The sequence below is a fragment of the Topomyia yanbarensis genome, chromosome 2 (assembly GCF_030247195.1).
Source record: "Topomyia yanbarensis strain Yona2022 chromosome 2, ASM3024719v1, whole genome shotgun sequence".
Classification (NCBI taxonomy): Eukaryota; Metazoa; Arthropoda; class Insecta; order Diptera; family Culicidae; genus Topomyia; species Topomyia yanbarensis.
The window spans coordinates 432,433,923-432,461,836 of NC_080671.1; the positions used below are offsets into that span (position 1 = coordinate 432,433,923).

Sequence of the window (27,914 nt, forward strand, 5' to 3'; positions counted from 1 at the left end):
GGTAACCGAGAAAATCACTAGCAAACTCTATCGAACTCGTAACAGCCAACTAAAGACGTCCAACGTCTACGATGTCAAAAGAGGGACTGTCCGGACAACACATTTTAGTGAACCGTTTCACCAATACCAAAACGTACACGAATAGTAGACATATTTATAATAGAGTACGAGTATCACACATTTAATTTGCGCGTTGTAGATCCAATGGATACGTTAACTGGTACACGACCGAGGCAGCTGATACGGTGGCCCGAGTAGCTTGAAAAGTGTCTATCTGATGGTTGCAACGAAAAATTTGGCTTGTCGATTACAACATTTATCATCTTCTTTCCGACAGCAGTTGTGTCGCAGACTTGACCGAGTGTTTGTACCACATAGACTTCGGACGCTGAATTCTCTGACGACTGTATTTGATCAGTTGCATCGTTTTGAAACGTCGACCTTGCTGATCGACAGACCCGAGCTATGTGACCTGTTTTGTTACACTTGTTACATCTTGCATCGCGAAAACGGCACTGATTCCGCATATGTTGTCCTCCACAACCATTGCAGCTGCTTGATCCTCTGTCATGGTGACGGTCGCTGACAGCATCATCAACGTGCACTGCCCACACGAAGGGGGACCCGACGACGAGAAAGAAGCGTTCTACATGCAGCTGGAGCAGACATACGCAGAGGGCAACTCTGCGAGACGTGAAAATTGTCATCGGCGACATGAACGCACAGGTAGGAAGGGAGGCAATGTACAGACCGGTGATCGGGCCTAACAGCCTGCATTCCGTATCAAATGACAACGGCCAACGATGTGTGAACTTCGCAGCCTCCCGTGGAATGGTAGTCCGAAGCACCTGCTTCCCTCGCAAAGATATCCACAAAGTCACCTGGAGATCACCGGACCAAGTAACAAAAAATCAAATCGACCACGTTCTAACCGACGGTAGATTCTTCTCGGACATCACAAACGTCCGCACTTATCGCAGTGCGAATATAGATTCGGACCACCACCTGGTTGCAGTATGCTTACGCTCAAAACTTTCGACAGTGCATAGCTCTCGTCGAAGCCGAACGCCGCGGCTAAACATCGAGCGGCTACAAGATGGCAGAGTGGCTCAAGAATACGCACAGCAGCTGGAAGTGGCACTACCCACGGAAGAGCAGCTAGGCGCAATTGCCCATGAAGATGGCTGGAGAGATATCCGATCCGCCATAGGTAGCACCGCAGCCACTGCACTAGGTACGGTGGGCCCGGACCGAAGAAGCGACTGGTACGACGGCGAATGCGAGCAGTTAGTCGAAGAGAAGAATGCAGCATGGGCGAGAATGCTGCAACACCGCACGAGGGCGAACGAGGCGCGATATAAACAGGCACGGAACAGGCAGAACTCGGTTTTCCGGACCAAAAAGCGCCAGCAGAAAGACCGAGATCGCGAAGCGATGGAGCAGCTGTACCGCGCTAAAGACACACGGAAATTCTACGAGAAGTTGAACCGCTCGCGCAGGGGCCACGTACCACAGGCCGACATGTGCAGAGATACAAACGGGAATCTTCTCACGGACCAGTGTGAGGTGATCCAGAGGTGGCGGCAGCACTACGAAGAACACCTGAACGGCGATGCAGCAGACGACGAGGATGGCACGGTAACGCACCTGGGAGCACGCGCGGGAGACATTACACTACCGGCCCCGGATCTCCAAGAAATCCAGGAGGAGATTAGCCGGCTCAAAAATAATAAAGCCGCTGGGGTTGACCAAATACCAAGCGAGCTACTAAAACACGGTGGCGAGCCACTGGCTAAAGCACTGCACTGGGTGATTACCAAGATTTGGGAGGAGGAGATTTTACCGGAGGAGTGGATGGAAGGTGTCGTGTGTCCTATCTACAAAAAGGGCGACAAGCTGGATTGCTGTAATTACCGAGCAATCACCCTGCTGAACGCCGCCTACAAGGTACTCTCCCAAATACTATGCCGTCGACTATCACCAATTGCAAGGCAGTACCAGGCGGGTTTCATGAGCGAACGATCTACCACGGACCAGGTGTTCGCTCTTCGTCAAGTACTGCAGAAATGCCGCGAGTACAATGTGCCCACACATCATTTGTTCATCGACTTCAAAGTCGCATACGACACTATCGATCGAGATCAGCTATGACAGATTATGCACGAGTACGGATTCCCGGACAAACTGACGCGATTAGTGAAGGCGACGACGGATCGGGTGATGTGCGTAGTACGTGTCTCAGGGACGCTCTCGAGTCCCTTCGAATCACGCAGAGGATTACGGCAAGGTGATGGTCTATCGTGTCTGTTATTCAACATCGCGCTGGAAGGTGTAATAAGAAGAGTAGGGATCGACACAAGTGATACGATTTTCACAAAGTCCGTTCAGCTACTTGGCTTCGCCGATGACGTTGATATTATTGCACGAAACTTTGAGAAGATGGAGGAAGCCTACATCAGACTGAAAAGAGAAGCCAAGCGCGTCGGACTTGCCATCAACACGTCGAAGACAAAGTACATGATAGGAAGAGGTTCACGAGAAGAGAATGAGAACCGCCCGCTTCGAGTTTGCATCGGTGGCGACGAAATCGAGGTGGTTGAAGAGTTCGTGTACTTGGGTTCACTGGTGACTGCCGACAATGATACCAGCAGAGAGATTCGTAGACGCATCGTGGCAGGAAATCGTGCTTACTTTGGCCTCCGCAAGACACTTCGGTCGAACAGAATTCGCCGTCGTACGAAGTTGACCATCTACAAGACGCTGATTAAACCGGTAGTTCTCTACGGGCACGAGACCTGGACCATGCTCGTGGAGGACCAACGCGCACTTGGTGTCTTCGAACGGAAAGTGCTGCGTACCATCTACGGTGGAGTGCAGATGGAAGACGGCACATGGAGACGGCGAATGAACCATGAGTTGCATCAGCTGTTGGGGGAGCCGCCCATCTGTCATACCGCGAAAATCGGACGACTACGGTGGGCCGGGCACGTAGCCAGAATGTCGGACAATAGCCCGGTGAAAACGGTTCTCAATTGCAATCCGACCGGTACAAGAAGACGTGGCGCGCAGCGAGCACGATGGATCGACCAGGTGGAAGACGATTTGCGGACCCTTCGCAGACTGCGTGGCTGGCGACGCGCGGCCATGGACCGAGTGGAATGGAGGAATCTTTTGTATACGGCACAGGCCACTTCGGCCTTAATCTGTTAATAAATAAAAAAAATGGTGACGGTCGCTTCGTAGTTTTTCATCCGATGATCCTTGCTGATGAAGATGCGGCTGCTGGTGTGGTGGGGAGGCACGTCGACTAAACTTCCTCATTTTTGGAGTTTCGTATCCAAGCTTGTTCGTGCCCTCGACATTCGCTGATGGTGTTCCAGCATTGACTTCTCGTGCCGTGTTCCGGGTTGCTTCCAGCGTGTGCGCTACTTCATACGCTGCCTTAAACGTTGCTGGGTTCTTCGCGATCATTTCGTCGCACATATCTCGTGCTTCAAGTCCATGTAGAAACTGTTCGATAAGCATACGGTCCAGGAAATCGCCGTATTCACAGTCTGCAGCACCCTGCTTAAGACGTAGGACGAACTGGGCGACGGCTTCGTCCTTTTGCTGTACGTTTTGACGAAACTTGATGCTCTCGACAAATTTATTCTTTGCGCGATCGAAGTGGTCTGTGAGTGTGGTGCGTAAATCCTCATATGTCGTCTCTGCAGGATCGTTGGGGCTCACGAGGAATTCTAATGCCTTATTTAGTTCCGCCCCCATATGCACTCTGGCATAGTTTGCGTACTGGTTTTGGGGAATGTGACTTAGCTGCAGTGCCCACTCGAAACGATTGAAGTAGTCGGAGACAGACGATTCTTCCCCGGAACGGAATTCTGACATGGTGAACGTTGGTACTTTCGGCGATGGAGCAGCAGGTTCTCCAGCCGGATTAAAAACGGGTGCTTGTTGGACGACACTTCCAATTGATGCTTTCAGAGCCTGAGTGATCATTTCAGACAGTGTCTCCATGAGTTCTGGAGTTGCTTGAGCCATTTTGGGTGCTCAGAAAAAAACGTGGTTTTCGGAGGGTTCTAACCTCACTTTCGGACCGCTGGAGGTTTTCGTGAATAATCCCACTTCTGACACCACTTATTGTGTTGCTATGAACATTTCCGTACTGGCTTCCAATGCGGCACCTGAACGGTCCCAATATCGTAAGGACTGTTTGATTAAAATTTAGAAATACCGTTTAACTATCGAGCGCAAAAGCGTCGGGCGCATATATTTAAATGACATCTTTATTTGAACTGACGTTTACTGACATACACTGAAAATATTACAGTTAACTGAAATACATAGTACCTCCGTCTTTTGATTTTTATTTTTGTTTAGTTCGCTTTTATTTTTGTTTGCTGAGTAACACGAGTTGCGCGAGAAAGAAAGGTCCGCCACGCCAGAGCTCCGCTGTACAGGGTGTGCAAACGTATAAACGCTCACGGGAACCACATTGGGAGATTTTGTAACATTTTGTGGAACGTTTTCCACTGCGACATTTGGATATGTTTTTCCAGAAATAAAATCTATAAAACGTTAAATTTCTGTTCTTTATTTAGACCTTTCCACTGCAGAGTTCAGTCGAACATTCTTCCATTCGCGCTAAGAGGCATTATTTTTTCAGTTGCATTTGTGTCTGTGAGTGTAAGTGTGTGTGTGTGTATATCCCAGTGTTTCATCATCTACGCTACTGTAAATCAGCACTACCTTGTTGTTGTTGGGGTGTTGTGTTTGTTTCTCTGTGTTAGTGTATGAATTTGAGTGTGTTTGAGTGCATCAAACAATGCTGTTATTTGTTTGCTTTTGTTCCACTCGCCCAGCGTGTTAATATTGCTTCTTCGTTTTCAACTACTACTTGCTAGTTCTCGTTTCTTTAATACCGACGTTTGTTGGTTTTTCCTATTTTATTTATTTTTTTTTCCTGTTGCTATCGAATTAGAACGGACTGATTTGTGTTCTAGAGTAGCGTAATTTATTGTTGGTGTGTACAGTAGATGTTTTTTGTTTGTTTATGTGCAGTCTATATGTAGTTTTGTTTGTTTTTATCTGTTGCGTTGCTATGCTGCGTGTGTGTGACGGTTCTATGTGCGACTTATGTGTTAGTATAAGCTAAACTATGTGTTACCCGATTCGAGTGCCTTCTTATGTATGTATGCAAGTATGAGTGTGTGTTATGTTTTGCGTGTGCGGTTTACTTTTAACTGCACACACTATGGTGGTGTAACTTTGAAGCGTAAAGGTAATACGTTTTCCAGTATTTTAAGGGTTTTGTCGTTTCGTTTAGAATTATCGTTAAGTTAGATTGTTTGTTTTAAGCAGAGGATAGTTTAGTTCATGTAATGTTAACATTTCGTTTAGTTCTCTAAATAGTTGTTATTTTACTATTCAACAGGATTCGTTTCGTATGTGTCTGTGTGCTGCTATACTTCTTTATGAAATGACGGCTAATGCCGGATGCAGTTTTCATTCAGTAGAAATCCTACCATGCTATGAGTATGAGGGTGTGTAAATATACATCTGGAAGACTATATAACAATAGATTATAGATGAAACTATGGTTTCCTTACATTCTCGCTGAGGATCTGCCAATTGAAATATGCAACAGTAAAGAACTAAGTTGACAAACGTTCTATTTTATCGAACAACGAGGCGCTAAAACGAAGGCTTCTAGTGTTTAGTTTTGTGTTTTTTTTTGGCACATCTATATTTCTTTTGCATCCTCGATGCGAAATAAAACATTGTTAGAGAACATGTTCTACGATGTGTCATTGTGAACTGTACACACGGTGCGGGTACTATTCCTAGTGAGATCAACATTAAACTGTGTGGCGAGTGCAGTAGGCGCACTTCGCTTGGAGAAATAGACCCTAGATTTAGGCAACAAGCGTAGTTAGGCGTTTAATGAACATCTCACTTTATTATAGATGAGTTGTGGTTTTTTTTATGCTCAGTACTGTGATTCGTTAGCTGTTAGAAGTGATTGTTCAGCGCATGATCACTGTTTCCGATGGAGTAAAAACACGGCTTTGCGAAGAAACAAAAATAAAACAACGAAAGAAAAACTCAATTCAATAAATGATATTTCAGTATTTCTTATAACCTTTCCAGTAAGAAACGCTGCTGTTTGGTGCAGCTTGGCTTAAAAACGTACAAATTACCTTAACAGTGCACTAACAGTGTTGAAGTTTACCTCAAAGAAACATAACCTTAACTCTGAAATCATCCGTTCTCCGTGCCGAAACGGCACTAGCACAGCTATACGCATACCTACTTTCGATTCACTATCGAATACACTAGCCTACTTGCCGGATAGCAACTGTTGCCAACCGGATTCGATTGGCAAAACAAAAGCAAATTTAATTGGCACCGAACAAATAACTGACCTTACAGGAATAGCTATGCAATCGGGAAGGATGCTCGATTAGATTCTAGCGAATAAAAAAAATACGAAGCGAAACACAACAACAAAAAAGGCTAAGGCGTGGCACGCTTCGATTAGTTTTTTTTTAGAGCGACGCTTCCGCTTCAACAATGTGTTGGTTTGATTATTGTTAACGTACAGCATGCGATTGATTTCACCACTATCCACTAAACTAAAACTAAATCATGCTTCTGTTTATCGTTTTCTCTATGTGTGTGTATGAGTTTTTTTTTTATCTAAGTTGCTTTCGTCCTGTTTAGTGTGATTGTTTCACTTAATATGATCCTAACCTTATTCTTCTTCCTTCTGACTATACATAGTATGTAGAAAAAAATCGTTCTAGCTCTAGTAAAAATCAAAGGCGCGAGTGACTAAGTTCTGTTTTCTTCTCTTTCCCTTCAGCGTTCTCAAACTATCTACTACTACCGTAAACTTGCTTAACAACTAAACGGGGACTCGGAATCCACACACTAATTAACTAAAGATATATATATTGGGATAACTCTTGCTAACTTTTTTTGCTTTTACTCTTAAATAAATAAAGAACTTTTTCAACAGAAAAAATGCAATTTTGGTTCGTTCAAAGTGTACAAAGACTATGATTTTTTTTTGTTTTTCCTAAATTTGGACTTTCCGTCATTTGATTTTTCTTAGATAATAGAGTCTAGGCGAAGGCTTCATGGTACTGTTTACTTTCAGTTTCCTTAACAAAGTGACAAATCCAAATCGTCTCCCCCCGGATGCGGATTCTTCGCATGGAGCAAGGAGATCCTTCGAATTGCCCATAAACAATATAATTTTTCTACGCTGGTACATAACAAATAATCAAAGAAAAACAGAATGGATTTCTCCGCTCTTACATTTAACTAAACGATTAGTCTCAGTTTGTGGTTTGGTACGGCTCCGTTGACGTTTCGTTTGCACAGTAGGCCTTGCGAAAAAAAATGCTCTGAGCACTCAACAATAACAAAGCTGTCGTCTACATTTAACGGAAACAATGTAAACAAAGCTCCCTGAAGCGTGGTAAAAGGCGATACTTTTGATAAGTTAATTTCGACAGCGAAGAGAATTTGTGGCTTTTAAACTAGGTAAATAGGTGAAAAACGTTCGAAACGTTAGCGCGGTGTGAAATAATAGTGACTTTTCAATTGAAATTATTGCAAAAAATCAGTTTGTTTTCCATTTAAAACAATAATGTAAACAAAAACTTTTTCATAATATATCCGAAAAAAAACTGAATAAAAAACATTTTAAAAAAACAGGAAGGAACCAAATACCGTTCAACATCCCGGTCAAACCTTACATTTCACTATAATCCTACCAGATTAGTTCGGAACCTATTACGCCACTCTCCGGGTAATTGACCATCATTTCGCATTTTCTCTCCATTCTCCCACTCAACGACGTGACCACGTGGAAACTAAATCCTTATCAAAGCTAATCCCCTACCCTAGAGCCTAACGCCGATGGAAACAAACGGGGCGATAAGGATGATATCTCCTCCCCCGGCTACTGCTGCTGCTCCTTCGATACTTGGAAGCGCCGACGACGATTTTCAGCACAATATTACCGCACCCAGGAGGCCTTCTTCTTGAACTTTTTCAGCATCCGCGCGGAAGATGATTTGCTCTTCTTTGGCGGCGACGGGGACGAATACTGGCTCAGCTCGTCCGGCATGTAGTAGCTGCGGTACGGTTGCACCTGTGAAGACTGCTGATGGACAACCACACTGTATCCGGAGGGTGGTGTAGTCTCCAGTTGCAAATGCTGCTGCGACTGTTGGCTTCCGGATTGATACGGCGACTGATGGCCGGAATCGTACGGAGTGGATGCCGGCCTTTTCAGCGAAGATGACGTAGACTGAATGACGGTTGATGAGTAGTCCACGATGCCGGCTAGGTTTAACAGGGCATCAACACCCGCCTGGCGGCGCTGTTCTTCCAAATCGTCTGTCATTGGGAGGTTTTGACTGCAAACAGAAACAAAATTGTTAATATTTGACCTGCACTGATCGAAAACTCTGAACCAACCTTTCCTCACTGCTCTCGTACGCAGCATCGGACAAAGTTCCGTTACTATTGGCGTCACTATTGGTTTGACTTGAGCGACCACTTGCCCCGGCAGCCGGGATGTTCCCGCCTGCCGAATAGGTATGATCTTCGCTTGGCGAAGTAGTAATGACCGGTGGAGTTCTGTAACAAAAAAAAACAATCCCATTAGTCTTCAAGCCAACACCCGAATCAAGACCCTCCCGCTTACCCATTCTGAAATCCCTCGGTGAAAATTTTTGGTCCATGCTTCAAAGCCAACATAGCGGTTGCCGCGTTCACATCGTCGATCGTATCCGCACTCCAATCGCGGCTGATTGATTCACCGCCGGTCGTCGAAATCATTCCCGCAGTCGGCGCCCCCGCCGCGTACGTAACACCATTAATCACGGTCGTCGTCGTCGTCGTCGGTGGCGGAGGCCCACCGTGATGCTGATAGGTTACATGATATGGCCCACCTGGTCCGGTTGCGTGATGCGGTAGATCGCTGCCTCCTCCCTCGTAGTCTATCGGTGTTGATGAACGACTAAAATCATCTCCATCCGGATCCGCATGCTGGTGCTGCTGAGAGTGTAGATGATGCAAGTGTGCTCCGTTCTGTGCGTCACCCGGTGCCAACCGACTGGCGAGGTATGGGAAGTTGTCCTGCTGAAATACGCGGAAGAGTTCGATAGGCGATCACGGCTTAATAATCTCGATCAACGTACCTTGGAATAGCTGCTACCAACACTGCTGGTGGGACTATCCGTGGAGCGTTGGTGTTGCTGTTGCTGCTGCTGTTGAGCCTGCTGTTGCATTGCTTTGTATGTGGTTTTGTCGATTCCGGAGCCGGAATGAAACGGTGACCGTGACAGCGCTTGAATCAGATTAGGCCGATACTGGGGCTCGACCATCCAAAGCGATCCTTTGCCAAGATTCTGCAAAGATTCATTCTATTTTAATTACAGGATATTGCGGAATCTCTTATTCGTGATGGGCAGGACGTGAACCTAGAGGGGACTTACCGCCGCTTTCTCCACCTTCTGGAAGCACTTGTTCAGCGAAAGGTTATGCCGAACGCTATTCTTCCAGCCGGTCGGAGCAGTTTTAAAGTACGGAAAGTGCTGCACGATCCAGGCGTAGATTTCCTTCACTGGTAACGCCTTTTGCTGACAGTTCTCAATCGCCATGAAAATGAGCGAACTAAAATAGAAAATTATTACTCCAAAGTCACTCTTAAAAATACCACACAACAAACCTGAAACTAAACGGCGGCTTGCTCTGAACATTAACGTGCGGATCGTATGGCATATTGGTCGGATGTTTGGCCTTCGGAGGGGACAATTTTGCCTGCGAATGCTGACTACCATTGGTGCCGCCGCCACCACTAACCGACGAAGGCTGCTGCGGGGATGGTTGCGACTGAGGATGTACACCGACCATGGTTCCACTGCCGTTCATGTGTTGCGGTGAAAGCGGCGGAGATGAGGGTGGCTTCATGCTGCCACCGTAGGTACTGCTGTAGTCGTCACTGCTGACATTCGGCGAAACGGACATCGAGTAGCCATTCTTCGTCGGTGCCGGCGGGTACTGGCGTTCGTCGATCAGTTCGCCTTCCTCGTATTTGATTGCACTGTAATCAGTTCAAAATCAGTCTTTATAAGATCTTGTGACCATTACGGAGGTACCAACCTTGTCTGTTGTTTGACGGGAGTCACGTAGGAGCTGCTGACCTGTTTCAGCTGCTTCATGTGCTCCTCCCGCAGGTACTTCTTGTGGAAGTGCTGGTACGGGGTACTTGTTCCACTATTGCTACCACTGTGTGCTGCTGGAGGCGCTGTAGCCCCATTCCCGTTGGAACACGGCGAAGGCGAAGAATTGTAAAGCGAGGAAGTAGACGACGGCGGTGAAGACGAAGACGCACAGGATACCGTTGACGATGGGGACTTGAGCTCTTTTTCCTCGCTGGTGATTACCGGGTACTCGATGATAAGATCTCCGTTGATTGCGGTTACGGTACGGTATCGGCCGTTGCCCACGTAAAACGTTTCACTGTTCGTGTTTACTCCCGGCTGTAGTGACCGACCGCTGGAGTGCAGTGTCTCCGTGCAGTAGATTCCTGAGCTCTGTGGGGTGAACGAAAAACAATTATTGAAACCTCTACTGTTAGGAGGGGAGCGTTTAGAAACTTACCTGATCCGCTATTGGATGAGCGGAATACGTGTTGTCCTCCGACTTGTTGGAATCCTCGACAAAATCACTGGTAGGCGATAGGCGGCTTCCCGATTGCCGTGGGCTGTCTGGAGAAGACACGGGGACTTTGGAGAGGTTGATGCCTGGAAGAAAATACGCCTTTACTATGCTGGTTGTAAGCAAAATCGTTGGTGGGTCTCGAAAAGGGCTTTCTATTAGCTCACTAAATTACAGACAAGACGGGAATGTCACCTAGTAGAACTGAGGAAAACGGTCATTCTGATGTTTGATATTGAATGTTTGGGGCTTCAGGGCGTAGACTCGTAATGATCGCTTGGAAATGAGCCTTAAGTCACGTTTAAAAGTTCGCAAAAGTCAACACGATTCTCAATGCCTCGCCTATAAAGTACTCTCCCGTGTTCTGTTTAGCAGACTGCGCCCGTCTTCAAGGGCCTATATAGGCCTATTGAATGAAACGGTACAGTAACGTTCGGTCGCGTTTTTATTGACTCCGAAAATAGCTAAACCAAAAGGTAAAAGCAGTTAATTACGGTCGTTAGGAAAATCCAGGTTTCGATCCAAGTTCGTACCACCCCCTGCGATACGCAACATATTGGTCCTTCGCGTCCAGTTGTAATGGAGAAAAGTGAACTGGAGAAGTTATGGGCGAAGAGGGATTGAAGCATTCTTTAATCTATTGCGCTAGAATGCGTGGTACGAACATCACCACCACCATCACCAGCTTCCACATGCTTCTTGGATTCGCGGATGACATCTGTATCATTTACGTTGATCGCAGAGCAATGGAAGAGGCATTTATGCCTTTTTAAAGAGAGGTGGTTGGCGAGAAACGGACTGCCTATTACATTTAAATTTCCTTTTTTCGTTTGTAGATTTTTTTTGAGTGGATACGATATATATCTCATTTTGAGGCGTTCTATTAAACCATCATGGCTGGTGTGTGTGCAAGTCATTTTAAAGTACAAAGCTTCATCTCCATAAGACTAATTGCGCTATGATTAGGATGACCATATCAAGCGACCAAAAACCCAGAACATTCAAAGGGTACCCCTACCCATTACATCTCGCTAGTACGTGCCTGACGAAATTCTTCCCTGATTTCCGGGAGTCTAGCAGCAGAACTCTGCCAAAATACGTGACAGTTCTATCACCGAGCACTTCTTCAGATTTACACACACACACGCGGTTCTTGTCATACCACAAACAGCGAAGGTTTCAAACTGTTACTGAAAAAATCTGCAATCTTCACTTGAGGAGCCTTCGACACTAAATATACGTCATTGAAGTAAAACAGCAACATCAACGGTCCCAACTAGCTTCCCTGGGCTATTTCTGTCGTAGAAATGACAATTATCTCGTTCTGCAAGCAAACTAGAAAAACATGGAGCCTCGTTTCAAAGTAGCGGCTGTAGTAGCCGCATCAGTTTTTGAAAGTCATTTAGTTTCGTTGTACTGAATAGAATATTTTAATTTTTCCGCTATGAGACTGAACATAGTTCTAAGATTCTTATTTTAAAAATAAAAGCAATCGTTTCTGGTTGATGGAAGCAGTTTTGTATTTCGATTCTTCTTCGACCTTCATATTCCAAGCACAAATCTATAATTTCACATAAAACGAAATAATTATATGAGACAGTCAGAAAAATGTACAATTGTTTCACATATGTATAAATATGTTAAACCCTTCTTTCTTTCGATGACAACAAAAAGGCTACGCTTTTAACAAAATATGAAAAAAATGGAATATCATATCAAAACTCTTCATACGAATGCAATGCCAACAAAGGAAAACTTATTTCTTTTCGGTCTGCTTTGGCAGCATAATGGTATGAATGTTAGGCAACACACGATTCTGGGCAATTCGTCTTTTTGTTTCCACGAGATGCGTTTCCTGCCAGCACCAATATTTCGGAGGTGAGATATTCCATTACCACCAGACCAACTAGACGGATACTCCGGAACCGACACACTCGGTGTAGTAGCCCTTTCTCAGCAGACAGTGGATTTGGTCGACAGGAAACTAGAGACCGGCACGAAACGAGCGGGATTTGGTTTTCCCTTCATCTTTCCTCCTTTACCGCATGCAAACTTAGCGAGCGTATGTGCGATGCAGCCAGTGCAGTGTTACACTCGCATACGACCTCCGGTTTTGTACTTGGTTCAGTTTGCATTCAAAGCCAAATGGGCTGGCCATCGAATAAAATCGATGCTAATTTCGACCCGTCGGAAATAAAGATGATAGTTGGCGAAGGAAAAGATTTTCAAATTTAATTCTTGGTTGGTGGTTTGATAGTGCTGTTAAGGGCTAATTTGTTTTCCAAAGAAAATGTTCTCAGGGTGGGAGATTTTTGTTCCAATTGACCCCCGTTACTAACACGGAGCTGTACAAACAAATTGTTACAACCAGTCCACGGAGCCCGCTGAATCCTAATAATCACCTTCTCTCCCGATGTTGAAATATAGTCTGCGGACATCCAACAAGGTTGACTAATACAAGCCGACTAAAATCACAATTCTTTTTGCTCAAGATCTGCGGTCGGTGCATGAAATTAGCGGTAGCTAATAACAAACTGGCTTCGCCTTTGGTATTTTAAAATCCGGTTTTTCGTTGTGTATGCAATATTTCTAACCTTTCAGAAAAGAAAATAATTGCGTCTGCTAGTAGTAAGTAACTACACAAACTGTTTCACCCACCAGCTGTGATAGTTCGTAAACATTTCCTTCTCGGTATTGTTCAGCCCTTTGAGAAGATACTCCGTTCGCTCTAAACAGCTCAACACAAATGATATCGAAACAAAACTGTAGCGGACGTATATTTAAAACTTTCATCATTTAAGTGTTCACTTGGTGCACCATATTGACGACTATGACCGAGATGAGATGAAAATTTTCACCATTTTCAAGTTGTTTTCGAAGGATTTTTCAGAACAGTTTTACGTGATCTAATAATCACATCTAGCCTACACCAAAGGTTTTAGCAGTTTAAAAACGTTGTTGTTTATAAACAACATAAACATGAATGGGTTAAAATTTGATATTTATCGGCATAAAAAATAAAAATCATATTAACCCTCCGGCACTCGTGCGAATGGCTCCCCGAATGAGCAACCGCTGGTGCTGGAATAAGATTTTGATAGAATTTCGGAAGGTGTTGCACAAAATACAACGGTGCGAGTGCCGGAGGGTTAAGAAATCTCATCGGTATCTTAGTGTTGAATACAAAAATCCATATGAGTATCGATAAGCCCGTATATCCGGTAACCATGGTCAACGAGGATCCGAAATCATGCTAAAATGTCAGTAAGAATTTGTGAAGAATGATCCAACTGATTCCTTCAGACGGCATGGACCTAGTCTAAATGGAAGTTGTTAGCCCCTTCATGTCCATGTTGTTTATAAACAACAAGGTTTTTTGGAGTTTGCTCACAAAAACAAGTATGGTTAGTAAATGAGACTATTAACTTCCATTTGAGCACTAACGGTTATTAGTAATATTCTTAGAACTAAATTTATTGCAATTAGTCCAAAAGCATTCCGATGTACCAGTGCTTCGTTGACGACCAAAAATGAAATTTGGAGATATTTCCGTTGGTTTGCAATATTATTGAAAACTGACAAAGCCTATCAATAGGTCGGTGTTAAGTCAGACCGGACTAAGTGACAATATATTGATTTCGAGAAAAACGAGTTTCAAAAAAACATCGCCCATGGTATTCTAACGACATCTGTTGAACATATTGCACAAAATGTGATTCTGGCAACCACGGCAAATGATTTTTTTTTTCAATCAAAGTCCTGGGAACAATGCTCACACCACTTGTCAAAGGCAAGTTGATAAATGAAAGGTGGGAGCATTTTTACAGCTGATTAAAGAGCGAAATAGAAAAGTCTCCTAAATTATGTACTTCAATTTTCCATAGGAATTGGGAAATTGAAATAATGCAGAGCAATGACTGAATTTTTCCAACCCATCATAATTATTTATTAATCTATATTCGGGAAGCTTTTTTTGCTCGGGTTATTGATTTTTGTCTTTATTTACTCTTCTTTACCGTCACTCTTTCAGAATCTCACAGACACCAGGAACACAAATTGTGTTTCCGTTTTTTGGAGCCTGCGTCAATCCGTCACTAAGTTAGTGTCAGATTCTGATGAGACGAAGTCGAAACTCAATTTCCATAGCTAAGTTCAAGGGAATAAACCCTCCTCCACTAAAAAGTATACACTGACCAAATAGTTGTGACATGTTTAAAAAAAACAAATTTAAGACATTAAAATTCCAAAAACCCATTCTTTGAAAAAAATTCCTTTTTGTTGACAAAAGGATGGATAGAAAGGAAACATTTTAAATGGGATTGCAGCATGGAGAATTTAGTGACAAGAAAAAAATGACCCCTATCGGCTCACCCCTGAGTTGATTCCTCGTCCCATCAGGAGGGCTTGCTCTAAATTTGAAATAAATCGGACAAGTCTAGCTACCGGACCAATGTGCCTGAAGTTTGTATGGAATTTTTCGACAATTTACATGGAGAAAACCCACTAGCTCGCATTTTCGCTGCTAGGTGGCGCTGTATGCATCGTATTATCACTGTAAGTAAACAGAAGAAAGATAATTTAATTGTCTACAACTTTGTCGACGACGGCTAGTGCATCCGGCTTTCTTAAAAGAAGTTATTAAACTTTTAGCGAAGTGATGTCTGAGTCAGTTTTGCACAGGGCCTAGCAGTGCATGGTTGTGTATCAGTACTCGATTCCCATGAGCAAAACTTTTTTGTGAAATAATGGTACTGTTTAGCTCAATAGCATGTTCCGAAAAATTATAGTGAATAATACGAGTCATGTTTTGGTTAGAACATTTTAGTTCCACATCTTACCGCATAGATGGCGCTAACATTAACTTTTCAACGGAGAGAGATAGAAATTAGGTGTCTTCCACAAAGTTGTAGAATATGCATTTTGCAATAATTCTTCCAACATCTCGATATCGTATCTGTCTTCTATAAAAAGCTGGTGTTGGCGCCCTTTACGCGGCCACAGATGGAACTAAAATTTTCTAACCAAAACATAACTCGTATTATGTACTACAATTCTTCTGAACATGCTATTGAGCTAAATCTTACCATTATTTCACAAAAATGTGTAGTTCGTGGGAATCGAGTACTACTACAAAACCATGCGCTGCTAGGCTCCATACAAAACTGACTCAGACATCACTTCGTTAAAAATTTAATAACTTCTTTTAACAAAGCCGGATTAACTAACAGTCTTCGACAAAGTTATAGGCAATTAAATTACCTTTCTTATTTTTACTTACAGTGATAACACGATGCAGACAGTGCCACCTAGCGGCGAAAATGCGGGCTAGTGGGTTTTCTACATGTAAATTATCGAAAACTCCCATGCAAATTTCAAGTACGTTGGTCCGGTAGCTAGAATGGTCCGATTTGCTTCAAATTTGAAGTAAGTACTCCTGGTGAGACTAGAAATCGACTAAGGGGTGGGCTGATTGAGTTTTCAAAAATTCGATATTTTTCTGGGCAGTCTAATGGAGAATCTGTTGATAAGAAAAAAAATGCAACAAAAACTTTAAACACATTTTTAATTTTTAATGCAAATTGACAGATAAAACCGAAATTTCACTATGGAATATGATTCCAAATGTCATTTTAAATGAAAATGCTTTTAACAGAAATGTCAAAAGGAATGTTACAGAAAATTTCATGCTTATTTAAGAAAATCGTATGTTATGAAAAAATAACAATTTAATAACTTAATTTTTATTAAAATCTAAAATATCTTCGAAACGACTATATTTTGGAAGATTTTTAAGAGGTTTTTGATTTAAAATAACATTCTATAATCAAATAACGTGAAACATTTTCTAAAAAAACGTTACATTTTTTAAAATTTCAATTTTTTTTTTTCAAAAACATCAACTTTATTTCAGTGTATATTTTCGTTAGCATTACATTTTTGCATGATTTTGCTGTGCGTTTCTCGAAAAATAAATATCTGAAAATTCTTTTATGACATCGCTCTTGAATCAACATGGCCTAATTGATTGCTCTTGTGTCAAAATTGTTTTTTTTATATGAATGTTCTCATAACTTTTTTGTCGAGAGTTGTCCTACTGGAGCTGTAGTGCTAAGAGACAGACATGGTGCCCACCAAAAAACACTGCTTTAGGCCAATTGAAACGGGCCGTGATTCTCAATGTGATATTCATTGTACGGTTCAGGTATGTGCGGGCATAGGGACTCGCGATCGCGTGTATCATCGCGAAGGGCTCGAGCATTTGTACGTTAACGTGTTCGATCGCGTGTGTGTTTGTATGTCGCGTGTGCTAACGTGTATGTAGCTTCGCGTGTATAAATTATATTTTATAACCTAGTGCCTTTCGCATATTCGCATGTGTTCTTTGGATAATCGTACGCGGACCGCGAATTTAATAGTTCATTTTTGGTGAACGGCTCAGATGCTAAAAGAAAGTGAGATCTTCCATATCACTAGAGTTCCCGGTGATGTCGCCATGGAACGTGTTGTCTAGTGGATATGAGCTTTATTTTTTTATTGGTCCCACAGAATGTATGGACCTAAGTTGTTAGGACAGAGAGTAATGGTTTCCGGACGTGACCGATTCATAAGCGTGCGAAAACGGACGTTTGTAGGTTCGCGCGTGAGACAGCCTTTGAAACTTCGTAAGTGCTAAAACGTTCTCCTTATTACCGGTGTGTTATCAAGTTTGCGCGATCGCGAACGTAGATGTGCGTTGTTAATCGCGAAGGGCTTAAGCGTTCGTATGTGAACGTGTTTGTCACGTATGCTCGCGTTCATGTGACTTCGCGTGTACAAGACTGGATTTTGTAACCGTGTGGCCATTCCTATATATGCATGCGTTCTTGGATGGTCACGCGGACCTTCATTCTGATAGTTAGTTTTCGCTTAGACCGATTAATAATCGTGAGACCGCGGGAGTTTTTAGGTTCACGCTTGAGATCGCGTTTGAAAATTTATAGGAGCAGAGACATTGACTTTATCACCGGGATGTTGTCATGTTTACGAGATCGCGGGTGTAGGTGCCGTGGATGGTCGCGAAGGGCTCAAGCATTTGTATATTAACGTGTTTGTCACGTGTATGTAACTTCGCGTGTATAATTTCGATTTTATAACGATGTAGTGTGTATTATTGTTTGATCGCGCGCGAACCGTGAATCTGATGCTTAATTTTTAGTGTATGGAACAGATGGTAGAAGAGAGTCCGTTTCTCCATATCACTAGAGTTCCAGGTCATGTCACCATGGAACGTGTTGTTTAGTGAATATGAGCGTCACTTTTTTGATTGATTCAACTGAAGACATTAGTCCAGGCTGCCGGGACCGAGGAAGTTTAAAGATGCTACATTTGCTTAACTACCGGGGTTTTTTCATGTAGGCGAAATTGTGGGTGTAAGTATGTATGGATTATTGCAATTGAATGGTCGCGTTTGTGGCCAGGTTTGTGTTATCGCGAAGGTCCCGAGCGTTTGTACCTATATGAGTATAGATAGCGTATAGTGGAGATATACTAATAAAAGGAATCATAACATGCTGAATAAAGAAAAAAGATGTAAAGAGCTTGATTAGAAGTGTATAAATTGACCGATACTATTTTGGTATACATCAATAATAGAAAAGCAAACTAATAGATGTACAAAAGAAACAGACTAGCGAAGTAGAATAGAAAAACACATGTAACATGCAATCAAACTCGTCTAAATGTAGCAAATGTTGTACATTTATCATTAACGACAATTGCATGCTGTTAGACTTTCATCATGCTATGCTGGCCGGGAATGGATGACTCACGTGCGTCGGTAAATTCATTGTACCCTAATTTATCCAATCCGACTTTCCAGTTTGAATAGAACCAAGCGCACAAATTGATCACTAGAATTATTAGCCACTATTCTATCATATATGCCAGTTCTGTATCCATTCCCTGACCCAACTGCCACAAATACGCAGACGAACACATACATAGATAGACATACGACTAGCACATAACAACTGTACACTAGTACGAAAAACTGCGATTATTACAAAGCGACAACTAATAGGTTTCTACTTATGTATTTATTAAATAAATTCAATTATTAAATTAATTTAATTAGTACATGAACGATGCCGAACTCGACCGATAAATGGACACACAATGACTACCACTGTGAGCCCCGTCCACGAATACCGCTAATAGAACAATTTTTGCAAACACGGCACACATCAAGTCAATGCACGTCGACCCGCCAGTTTGCCACATCACACAGTGGCGGATTTGCCTAAAAACCTGGCCAAAAGTCGAAAATTGCATGGTAGTACCTTGGGTTCTAGTACATATATTGTCCTTCAGATGGTACTGCCGCATGCTATTTTAAGTGAAACGCTCCAAAATTTCCATATTTGATATGTTGGCACATCCAAACAGTTTAAACTATAGCGTTTTGCTCATATTATTTTTATCGATCGCTCGAAATATCAGTATTATTCAAGTACGGCTGGATGTTGATAAAACTGCCGGTTTCGAATATGGAATAATGGAAAGTTATGCTGAAGGTATGTACTTTATGTATTGATGTCAAAAGATACTATTTTGTTTGTTTATAGAAAATGTGAATAACTTTCACGATTATGTAGCAGACGGTTTCAGCACACATTTTTGCTAAATTATTGAAATACTTTTTTTGTCCGCGTATGCCCACTATGTTTCAAGGCAATTTGTGTTCCTTGAACGATTCTCCATTTGGAAAATTATGGAATTTTTGCCCGAATTTTCCCGCTTTTGAGTAATCTTTGATTAAGTGGAGACGAGGTCGTATTATAAGATTTTCAGTTTAAAATTTAGATTCGTACTTTTAATTACTGCTGCACCTCCGGTTATCATATCGAGTCGCACAGTACTGCATTTTGAACAGGAATAATTGTGTATTTAGCGGTGAAAATTTCATCGAGATTTATAAACATTTTCAAAAGTTATCAAAAGTGGAACGCAAAAGACGTGAATAATTTTGGTCGTTCATATTGAAATCCAACGAGGTCAACAGAAGAGATCGCCAAAGGTTCCAAATCTCAAAAATCGATTGCGAATACAATGATTAAACGTTACCGGAACTATGACGTTTGATCATGCAACGCAAAACAAATCTAGAGTAGTGCATAACATCAGTAGAGTAGTGTAAAAGAATACTGGGATTTCATGCCGTGATTTGGCTAAAAATTTCACTTTGGCGTACACTCCAGCTTGGCGAATTTCTTTGTGAGAAGGTTGTCAGCCGTAGTATGTGAGCAAGCATGACAACAAAACGAGGTTGCTCTAAACTAAACCAGGAAGCAGTACAAGCATATTCTGACCAAGTATAACGCATAATTTTGAATGGACGCTTCATAGTAATAATGAACTTTGGACAAATCCTCGGTCTAACAATTTAAATAAAACTAAGACTCTAAGTTAGTGAGTCACTTGTTTTCGTATTTTTGTCATATTCATTTTTTAGTTACTGCAATTTGCATACAAACTTGTTGTCAATTTTCACTCCACGCATTTCGTCGCAGAATCGGCAAATTTTTATAATTTAAAAAAATTCTATTTTTCGATCTTTGAGAAATATCGGACAGAAATTGAATAAAAATCGTACAGAGAGTTGACAAGTTTTATAACTATGTTGTATAATATTTCAAAATACACAGTTTTAAATGACTAATAACATCAATTCTCATAAAAGCTATATCATCTAGACACCTTATATCTTATTGCGGCAAATCAACAAATTCTATCATTTAACTACACACCATTTAAAATTCGATACATTATAAACGTTATTGGCATACACTGGAACCATTAAAATAATTCATTCGTGAAAATTTACTTATATTTATATTAAAATGTCGGCCATTTTGTATCCGCCATTTTGAATTTTGAAAATTTGGCATCAAAATCGTAATTTGCGCCCCAAAAAACTGTGGAATGTACCTTTGCAGGTCAATTAAAACCATTTTCGACTTTTGGCCACGTTTTTAGGGAAATCCGCCACTGTGCATCACCGCGCACAGACCAGTGGTTGAGCGTTTGTATACGCAGGTGCAGAGTATGAAGAAACACAGAACATAAAAAAGGCGCATAAGCCCTCGCGGTCTCCTCGATGCACCACTATCGAGGCTTAATGCAATAACCGTCTTAAAGCAGTTTTTCTTTAGCGCTAATGCACGCAATATGCCTGATGATGTTTGCAATACCGTCAAACCCCTCAACCTTGGGGAGGGTAAAGTGAAAACTGCAAAAGTTATAAAAATAAAATCGTTTTTTTAGAAACACCCCAAAACATGCATTGGAATTTATAATGGAATAGAAAGTATGAAGGATAGAGTCTGTCTTCAGCAAAGTTGTCTCAAATGTGTTCTTCAGCAACTTTATTAAAAACAGTCAGGGCCTATATCGAACCCTTAAACAGTTAAATTTTAGATATTATTAAAATTAGAACCACCATGACTGATATTTAAAAGAAAAGAATGGTCTAGGGTAGTACAATAACTTTATTGAACATGTAACAAGGCAAAGTTCAAATTCCTGATAAATTTATATTCTGGACCACTGTGCAGTGGAAAACATGGAGATTCATAAACCAAACCGACTGTAAATTTTCGTACAAATCAAAGATACTTTTATGACATGCTGTTTTGTCATAGAATCCCTCTATAGGTGATGAGGAGGGAAGAGTAAGACAAAATGTGACATGACATCTACATGTGTGGAGGGGAGAATTATCTGGGAAATGTTTGCATTACGCAATTTATTGATGGTTCCTAAAATCTCTCGCATGATTTTAAATTAAAAAGATCCAGTGACGTTAAGCTCAATTGGTAAAATATGAATATAGCGACTATTCCTTCGCCTAGGAACTTCAAACTGTTGCTAGGGTTATAATTAAGTACGACATTCGAGCATCATTACCATCAAACTCCATTAAATTGGATGTGTATAAGCTATTAGATGTTGGCAAACACCCCTCAACCAAAGACAGTTTCCATAACACACACCGTGTAGCACATGTCCTCCCATTCGCACTTTTAACGATGCCTCCTGACAAGCAAAATCAATCACGACTCGAGCGCATGTGTGCAGTAGTTATCAACGTAAATGGCTGCCTCACTGATTTCGCTGAACAATAATAAAAGATCATAAATAAACCGTGACAGAAGAAGCTACTTCGCGAATAGATCAATAGTTTTCCTATATGTTTGTCTTTTTTTGTTCCATCCCTCTCTGTAGCTACCTATCGCTATTCAACGGAGGAGAATCCTTGACAACAGCGGACTCACTGCGCCGAGTCATTGACTGTTGGATTGTTGGGTGCTTCCCAATGGGTCCAACAAACGAACAAAAAAAAAGAAACAAAACCGCACAAACATCGTCTAACTAAAACGCAGTCACCATAGGCCAAGAAGAAACGCTACACCAGGACCCTCAGGCCAACAACCTTTGTCTATTTCGGCATCCTAAACCAGACACGACGCACGGTACGCGGTGCTGCGCTGCGGCATCGGCATCATCGTCGAGCAGCGAGAAAACAATTTGCTAGAAAAACTATTTTTGCATCGCACGATGGCACGCATCACGACCGACGCGAGGCATGTGCCAAAAAAGTGGCCCTTTTTCCGCGCGTCACTTCATGCATCTATGTATCTGCATATGTGTGTACAACAAACCGGCGAAGACGCTCTCCGACGACAACCTCCGTTTTAAAACCGACCGCATCTCCTCCCGTGACCCGCTGCCGCGGCATATTTGCGAGAGTCGATGCAACACAGTGGTCGCCATCTTACAGTAAAAATAAATCAAAATAGGAACACATTCCTCTTGCGGTTAGCATTCTGATGGGCCGCGTTTTAAAGCGAGATGTTTACTCGTCTTTCAAATGGTGCTAATACGTACTGAACAGCCAACTAAAAAAAGGCTGCTCAGTCGCTCAGCTTCGAATTCCTTCACAACAAAGTCACAAAACATAAAATCAGAAAACGGTGGTCGCAGTGGCAAAGGTCCTCCCAAAAAAACACAAAACAGATTAAGCAGAGGATACACACCTTTGAGCAGATTCTTATCATGCAACCACGTGAGCGAGGTCAGTTCCTCGTCCGGGTTGACCACGGTTCCATTGGACGCCAGGACGGTTGTGGTCCCGTTCCGCAGCGGATGATGGTGATGATTATGATGACTACTGCTGCTACTACTGTGGCTATGATGACTGATTATGTGACTGTTGCTGGCGTAGTTGCCATGGCCGTTGCTATTGCTACTGATGCTGCTACTGTTGCTGTTGCTGCTGCTACCGCTACCGCTGTTCCCCCCGTTGTTGCTGCTGGTAATGATCACGTTGTTGTTTAGAATGTCGTGCTCGTCCATCTGCTCGGTCGCAAGCAGGACAATATTTCCGACGCCGTTCATCCCATCGGTAGCTGCTGTTGCGAAGAGAAGAAAGAAGTAGAAGAGCTGCGGTTAGAAACGTTCTCAGCAGAACTTTGGGAACTTTGTTGGATTAAGATAATTAAAATACCAGAGAAATGCTTCGGAACGAAAAAGTTGGAGTGACCCAGCCGACTCGTTAATTTAGCAAACTTATTGAAATGGTTCTATGTGCAAATGAGAACTTCTCTTTGTATATCGATTCGTCCGCTAATAACTCAGTCACATTTACTTTTGCTGATTATTTCTTTACATAATATATTAGTGGAAACCCCAATCTTGTGATATGCACTGCAACTGTGGCTAAAGGGTGACATATCAAGCAAATAAAAACTCGTGTCTGGTGAGATTTTCCCTAGGTTTTCGTCACTTATAAAAAATCTGCCAGGCAGTGCGCTGCCAGGAATCTTCAGCATAAAATACGAGTCGTTGAAGTAAAGCAGAAACATCAACGGCCCCAAGTAGCTTCCCTGGGCTTTTCCTGGCGTAGAAGTAAATGTGGGTGCCTGACAATCTGCAATGACAACCATTTTAGCAATTGTTATATCGTTATTTGCTCTATTAAAAGCGGTAGACAGGTCGGTGTAAATAATATCAGTTTGAATACGACGTTCCATAACCCCTGTTATGCGGGATTATGGACACGGCTGCTTAGTCGCTGTTCAATGTCTAAACGCGAAGCCATGTTGCTCATCGATTGGAAACTGCTTGCTTTGAGCCTGAGGTAGTTCCATTATCACCAGCGCGAGACAGAATTCAGTTAAAGTATTCCAAGATAGTTATTGGTGTTTCGTTTTTTCGCCATTTTATGCTATTCTTTGCTGTATCAAAAAGCCGTCACCAGTTCACTCGATATATGGTTTTTTTGTCGCCAACCCCGTAGGGCACAAAGACTCCTCGGATCCTTTTTTTGCTGATTAAGCATCATGAGAAATTGGTAACACTGCGAGAATATTGATCAAGAGATTTACTTCCTAGCCGGGATCCCGAAATTTTTACCAAACTAATTACAAGCTGCCGATTAACTCACAAAGAAAGCACTCAGAACACTCTGATTTCCAATCATGTTGAAGAATTTAAATGAGTAATATTTTTTTAAGAAAGTGTAAGCAGAGCCGTAGCGTGTGAAAAAGCGAGTAGGCCGTGGCCGAAGCAAGTCGTGAAAAATGTTGACACATAATTTTCTTCCGTTAAAAAATTTAAGTTCCTAATTTTTTTTTATTTGTTAGTTTTTACTAAGTGAAATGTTACAAAACAGCAAAATCTGTTGATAAACATGTGTTGATTACACCACTTTAAGTATATTGGTTCTGTTGTAAAATGAGGTGATGCAAAAATATCAAAATAAATTGGTATTGATAGTGTTGCTACGTGATCTTGGATTTAATTATTGAAATCGCAGTATGGAGCTTGAAATCGGGAAACAAGGAATTGCAAAATTTTGAAGCTTGTGACTGTGCCACGAAGAGGAAACATCTTTCACTCAGAGCGCAAGAGTTCTCTTTACTGTAAAAATCGGCCATGACGATTATCGGGTGAGAGACTTCCAGTTATTACCCAAGTAACAATTTTAGTTTTATAGCACGCTACAAGTGCAATCCAAGTTTTATGAGTGGCTATCATAAAACCTTAATTGTTACTAGGGTATCTTATTGTTTCACTCAAACACAGGTTATTCCACATTTTGGACTTAAAACGTATGTTTTGCGCTGGGTACATGTGTCATTTTTCGCATATAATTCTTGAGAACGTGACGCAAATGATTGATACAGTCGGATTATTATCACTACATCTTATTATATTTATTACCAACAAAATTATATTTAGAATTTTATTTGCGTATATTATATTACATACATCATCCACATTATTCATATTATGTATTGAGCTGATATGTTGGGTGGAAATAATAAGCTTGATCTTCCTGAATATCATTTGTTAAATTTTCCACTTTATACTTTTTCTTTATTCTAGAGAGTGAGCACAGGCTCAAGGTTGATTAGCCAGGACAAGGTGCAAATACCTCTGTCCCATCTCAAGAAGCCTGGACCAAAGGAGTGACATTAACCCTCTTAGCAACGTCACTCCCAACCTATTCCTAAATTCCTTTAAACTGAAACGGCTGGTACGGTTGTCCTCGTTTCTTCATCATTCATGACTAAAATTCGCTCGTTGGTTAAATGATTCATTAAGTGGATCATTTAATTACCGTTTAATTTTGAGTCATCTTCAAACTCAACTCTGCATAGTTTTAATATGTGTATTATATTTTATTATACTACAAATATTAATCTTGACAAGAAAAACACTAAAGCATAACTTCAGTGTTTTCCGAGCGAGTAAAGGCGCTTTATCCTAGGCTTATTAGCCAGGGCAAGGTGTAAATACCTCTGTCCTATCCCAAAGGACCAAAGGAGTGACAATAACCTTCTCAGCAAAGTCACTCCCAACGATTTATCATATCCCCTTCAAACAGAAACGGTTGGTACGGTTGTCCTCGTTTCTTCCTCCTTTAAGATTCGAAATGATTCGTTAATTGAATTATTCATTATTTGAATAATTTAATTGCCGTTTAACTTTGAATCATCTTTAAACCCAACTCTGCACAGTAGGCCTGGCCGTTTTAATTTGCGATATATGAAAATATGCTTCATATATTAATATTGACTAGAAAAACACTATAGAATAACTGTAGTGTTTTCCAGGATGCTTTTCAATACTGGCTGTGTAAGGGTTAGAATAGAATAGAATAGAATAGAAAGTGTAAGCAGAGCCGTAGCGTGCGGTTGGCAGGGTTGGCCCCCGCCAAGGGCGCCAACCTTCGGGCGGCGCTGAAATCCTGATCTGCTTTATATAATAACTGAGGATAAATGTTGATATAACTCAAGCTAACTTTTTATTCTAAAATCTGAAACAGAAAGCAAATGTAAACATCAAAGAAGCGCACAACTGAGTCTCCACCAAAGGTTCCAAAAGATTACCCTGTCAGTCGCATCCAGAATTATTCATAATATATAATGTTGTTCTTAAAAGAAAAGTAGATAAAAGAATAAACAATGAAGGTGCCTGAGTTGCACAACACGAAAATTTCAACTGCAAAGACTTCAAATTAAAAAATAGCGAGATTATTGCAAAATTCATCGCTTGTTTACTCAATTTCATAAAAATACAATGAGATAGATTTGTGGTCATGGGTAATGAAGCAACCCCAATCCTTAAAGCTGTAGCAAAGATTGTGGAGTAAGCTAGATCAATTGTAATCGAGAAGAAAAACCTACGGCGTACCGTGAGAAATGAAGCTTACTCGATGCCGGGAATAGTTCCGCAATATCAAAAACATGTCGATCATCAACAAGTTCTGCACTAAATTGAATCTCTGGTTGAAATGTCACATGAGATTATTGATATTCCTGGAAGCGCCGAAAACTTATCTCAAATTTCTAAGATCAAGAACTGTTTATTTCGGCTTTGTGTCAGAGCTCGCTCGAGCTGGTATATTTGATGACCTCTCAAGAGAAAAATTTAAGCTTTTGTAAGGAATCTCATCTGCCTATAATTCTAGGGAGCAGTAAATGTATCCCCAAACGGGGATCATCAGAATAACACTCCTCAGCCAAGAGAGCATAATGATTTGTCGTGGTGAGTGTCTTTTTAATATTTCTACAAAAGAGTACTCTGATCGCTTTTTAAGAGAATGCTTCATATTTCTCGGACGCTGTTCGTACACGTGGCATGGTTATGTGGAATCTCCTGCCAAAGGTTACTTGACACGAGTTTGAAAGGATGCACCATTTTATCCCCTTCAGTGCAATTATCATTTAAAATCTATGCTTGTTAGAGCAAGGGGTCAACTTCGTGCTTCAGTAGCTTCACGCATAACAAACTCGAATGACGGTGACTACACCGTCGATCTCAACGTTGTTAGCGGGCATGTAGACACGGTAGTCCTTCATAAAAAGCTTATCGCCAGTAACGTAATTTGCTTACTTTAGTCAGAATAACACAATTCTGAGCTTATCTGGGCGAACATTCGAGAAAACTGTCATAAAGAGTATTCCTGCGACAGTTCTTTCGAAATCTTTAGAATATTTAGAGAATTGTCTATCATCCAAAGAAGATGAGAGTTCAAAGTGTATAATTTAAACGGAACTCAGTGTCTGATACTAGGGGCAGATTCATCAATTTTGCAACGAATTTGAAAAAAATGCATTGGATCCCCTTTTTCATCAACCTTAGACTCCCTCGCAGACAAGTCTGTTGAACAAACGCCTTACGCCGATCCACTTCGATCGATGTTTTGATGGATGTAGGGCTAGTTTCTTGCAGATCATTGACCCGTAACGCTAAATCTATATATAATATATATAAATATATATATATATATATATATATATATATATATATATATATATATATATATATATATATATATATATATATATATATATATATATATATATATATATATATATATATATATATATATATATATATATATATATATATATATATATATATATATATATATATATATATATATATATATATATATATATATATATATATATATATATATATATATATACAGGGTGTTTGGTTCATGGTTAAGAATCTCTCGGGGGGTGATAGACTGCTATATTTGGAGAAAAAAATTGTTCTACACATACCATCAAATCTCAACCATTACAGAGTTATTGAACTTTTTGTGTAAAAAACTTATTTAT

The 27,914-nt window shown here is 41.3% G+C and overlaps 1 protein-coding gene across 11 annotated transcripts in view; it reads right to left on the reverse strand.

The window, feature by feature from the left end:
* Nucleotides 1–6,097: 6,097 nt before the first annotated feature.
* The window catches only part of LOC131685485 (serine-rich adhesin for platelets), a 248,995-nt gene continuing 227,178 nt past the window's right edge, over nt 6,098–27,914 (reverse strand). For 7 of the 11 annotated variants that reach the window (XM_058969223.1, XM_058969225.1, XM_058969222.1 and 4 more), the window contains 9 exons: nt 22,812–23,186; nt 10,681–10,823; nt 10,180–10,613; nt 9,746–10,120; nt 9,513–9,690; nt 9,216–9,440; nt 8,720–9,156; nt 8,491–8,652; nt 6,098–8,429 (listed from right to left, as the gene is read on the reverse strand). In XM_058969223.1, the coding sequence (XP_058825206.1) occupies nt 8,027–8,429; nt 8,491–8,652; nt 8,720–9,156; nt 9,216–9,440; nt 9,513–9,690; nt 9,746–10,120; nt 10,180–10,613; nt 10,681–10,823; nt 22,812–23,186 (2,732 nt within the window). In that variant the 3' untranslated portion in view covers nt 6,098–8,026. The remainder of the gene's footprint in view (nt 8,430–8,490; nt 8,653–8,719; nt 9,157–9,215; nt 9,441–9,512; nt 9,691–9,745; nt 10,121–10,179; nt 10,614–10,680; nt 10,824–22,811; nt 23,187–27,914) is intronic. The other 4 variants (XM_058969229.1, XM_058969232.1, XM_058969230.1 and 1 more) reach the window with 4 other exon arrangements.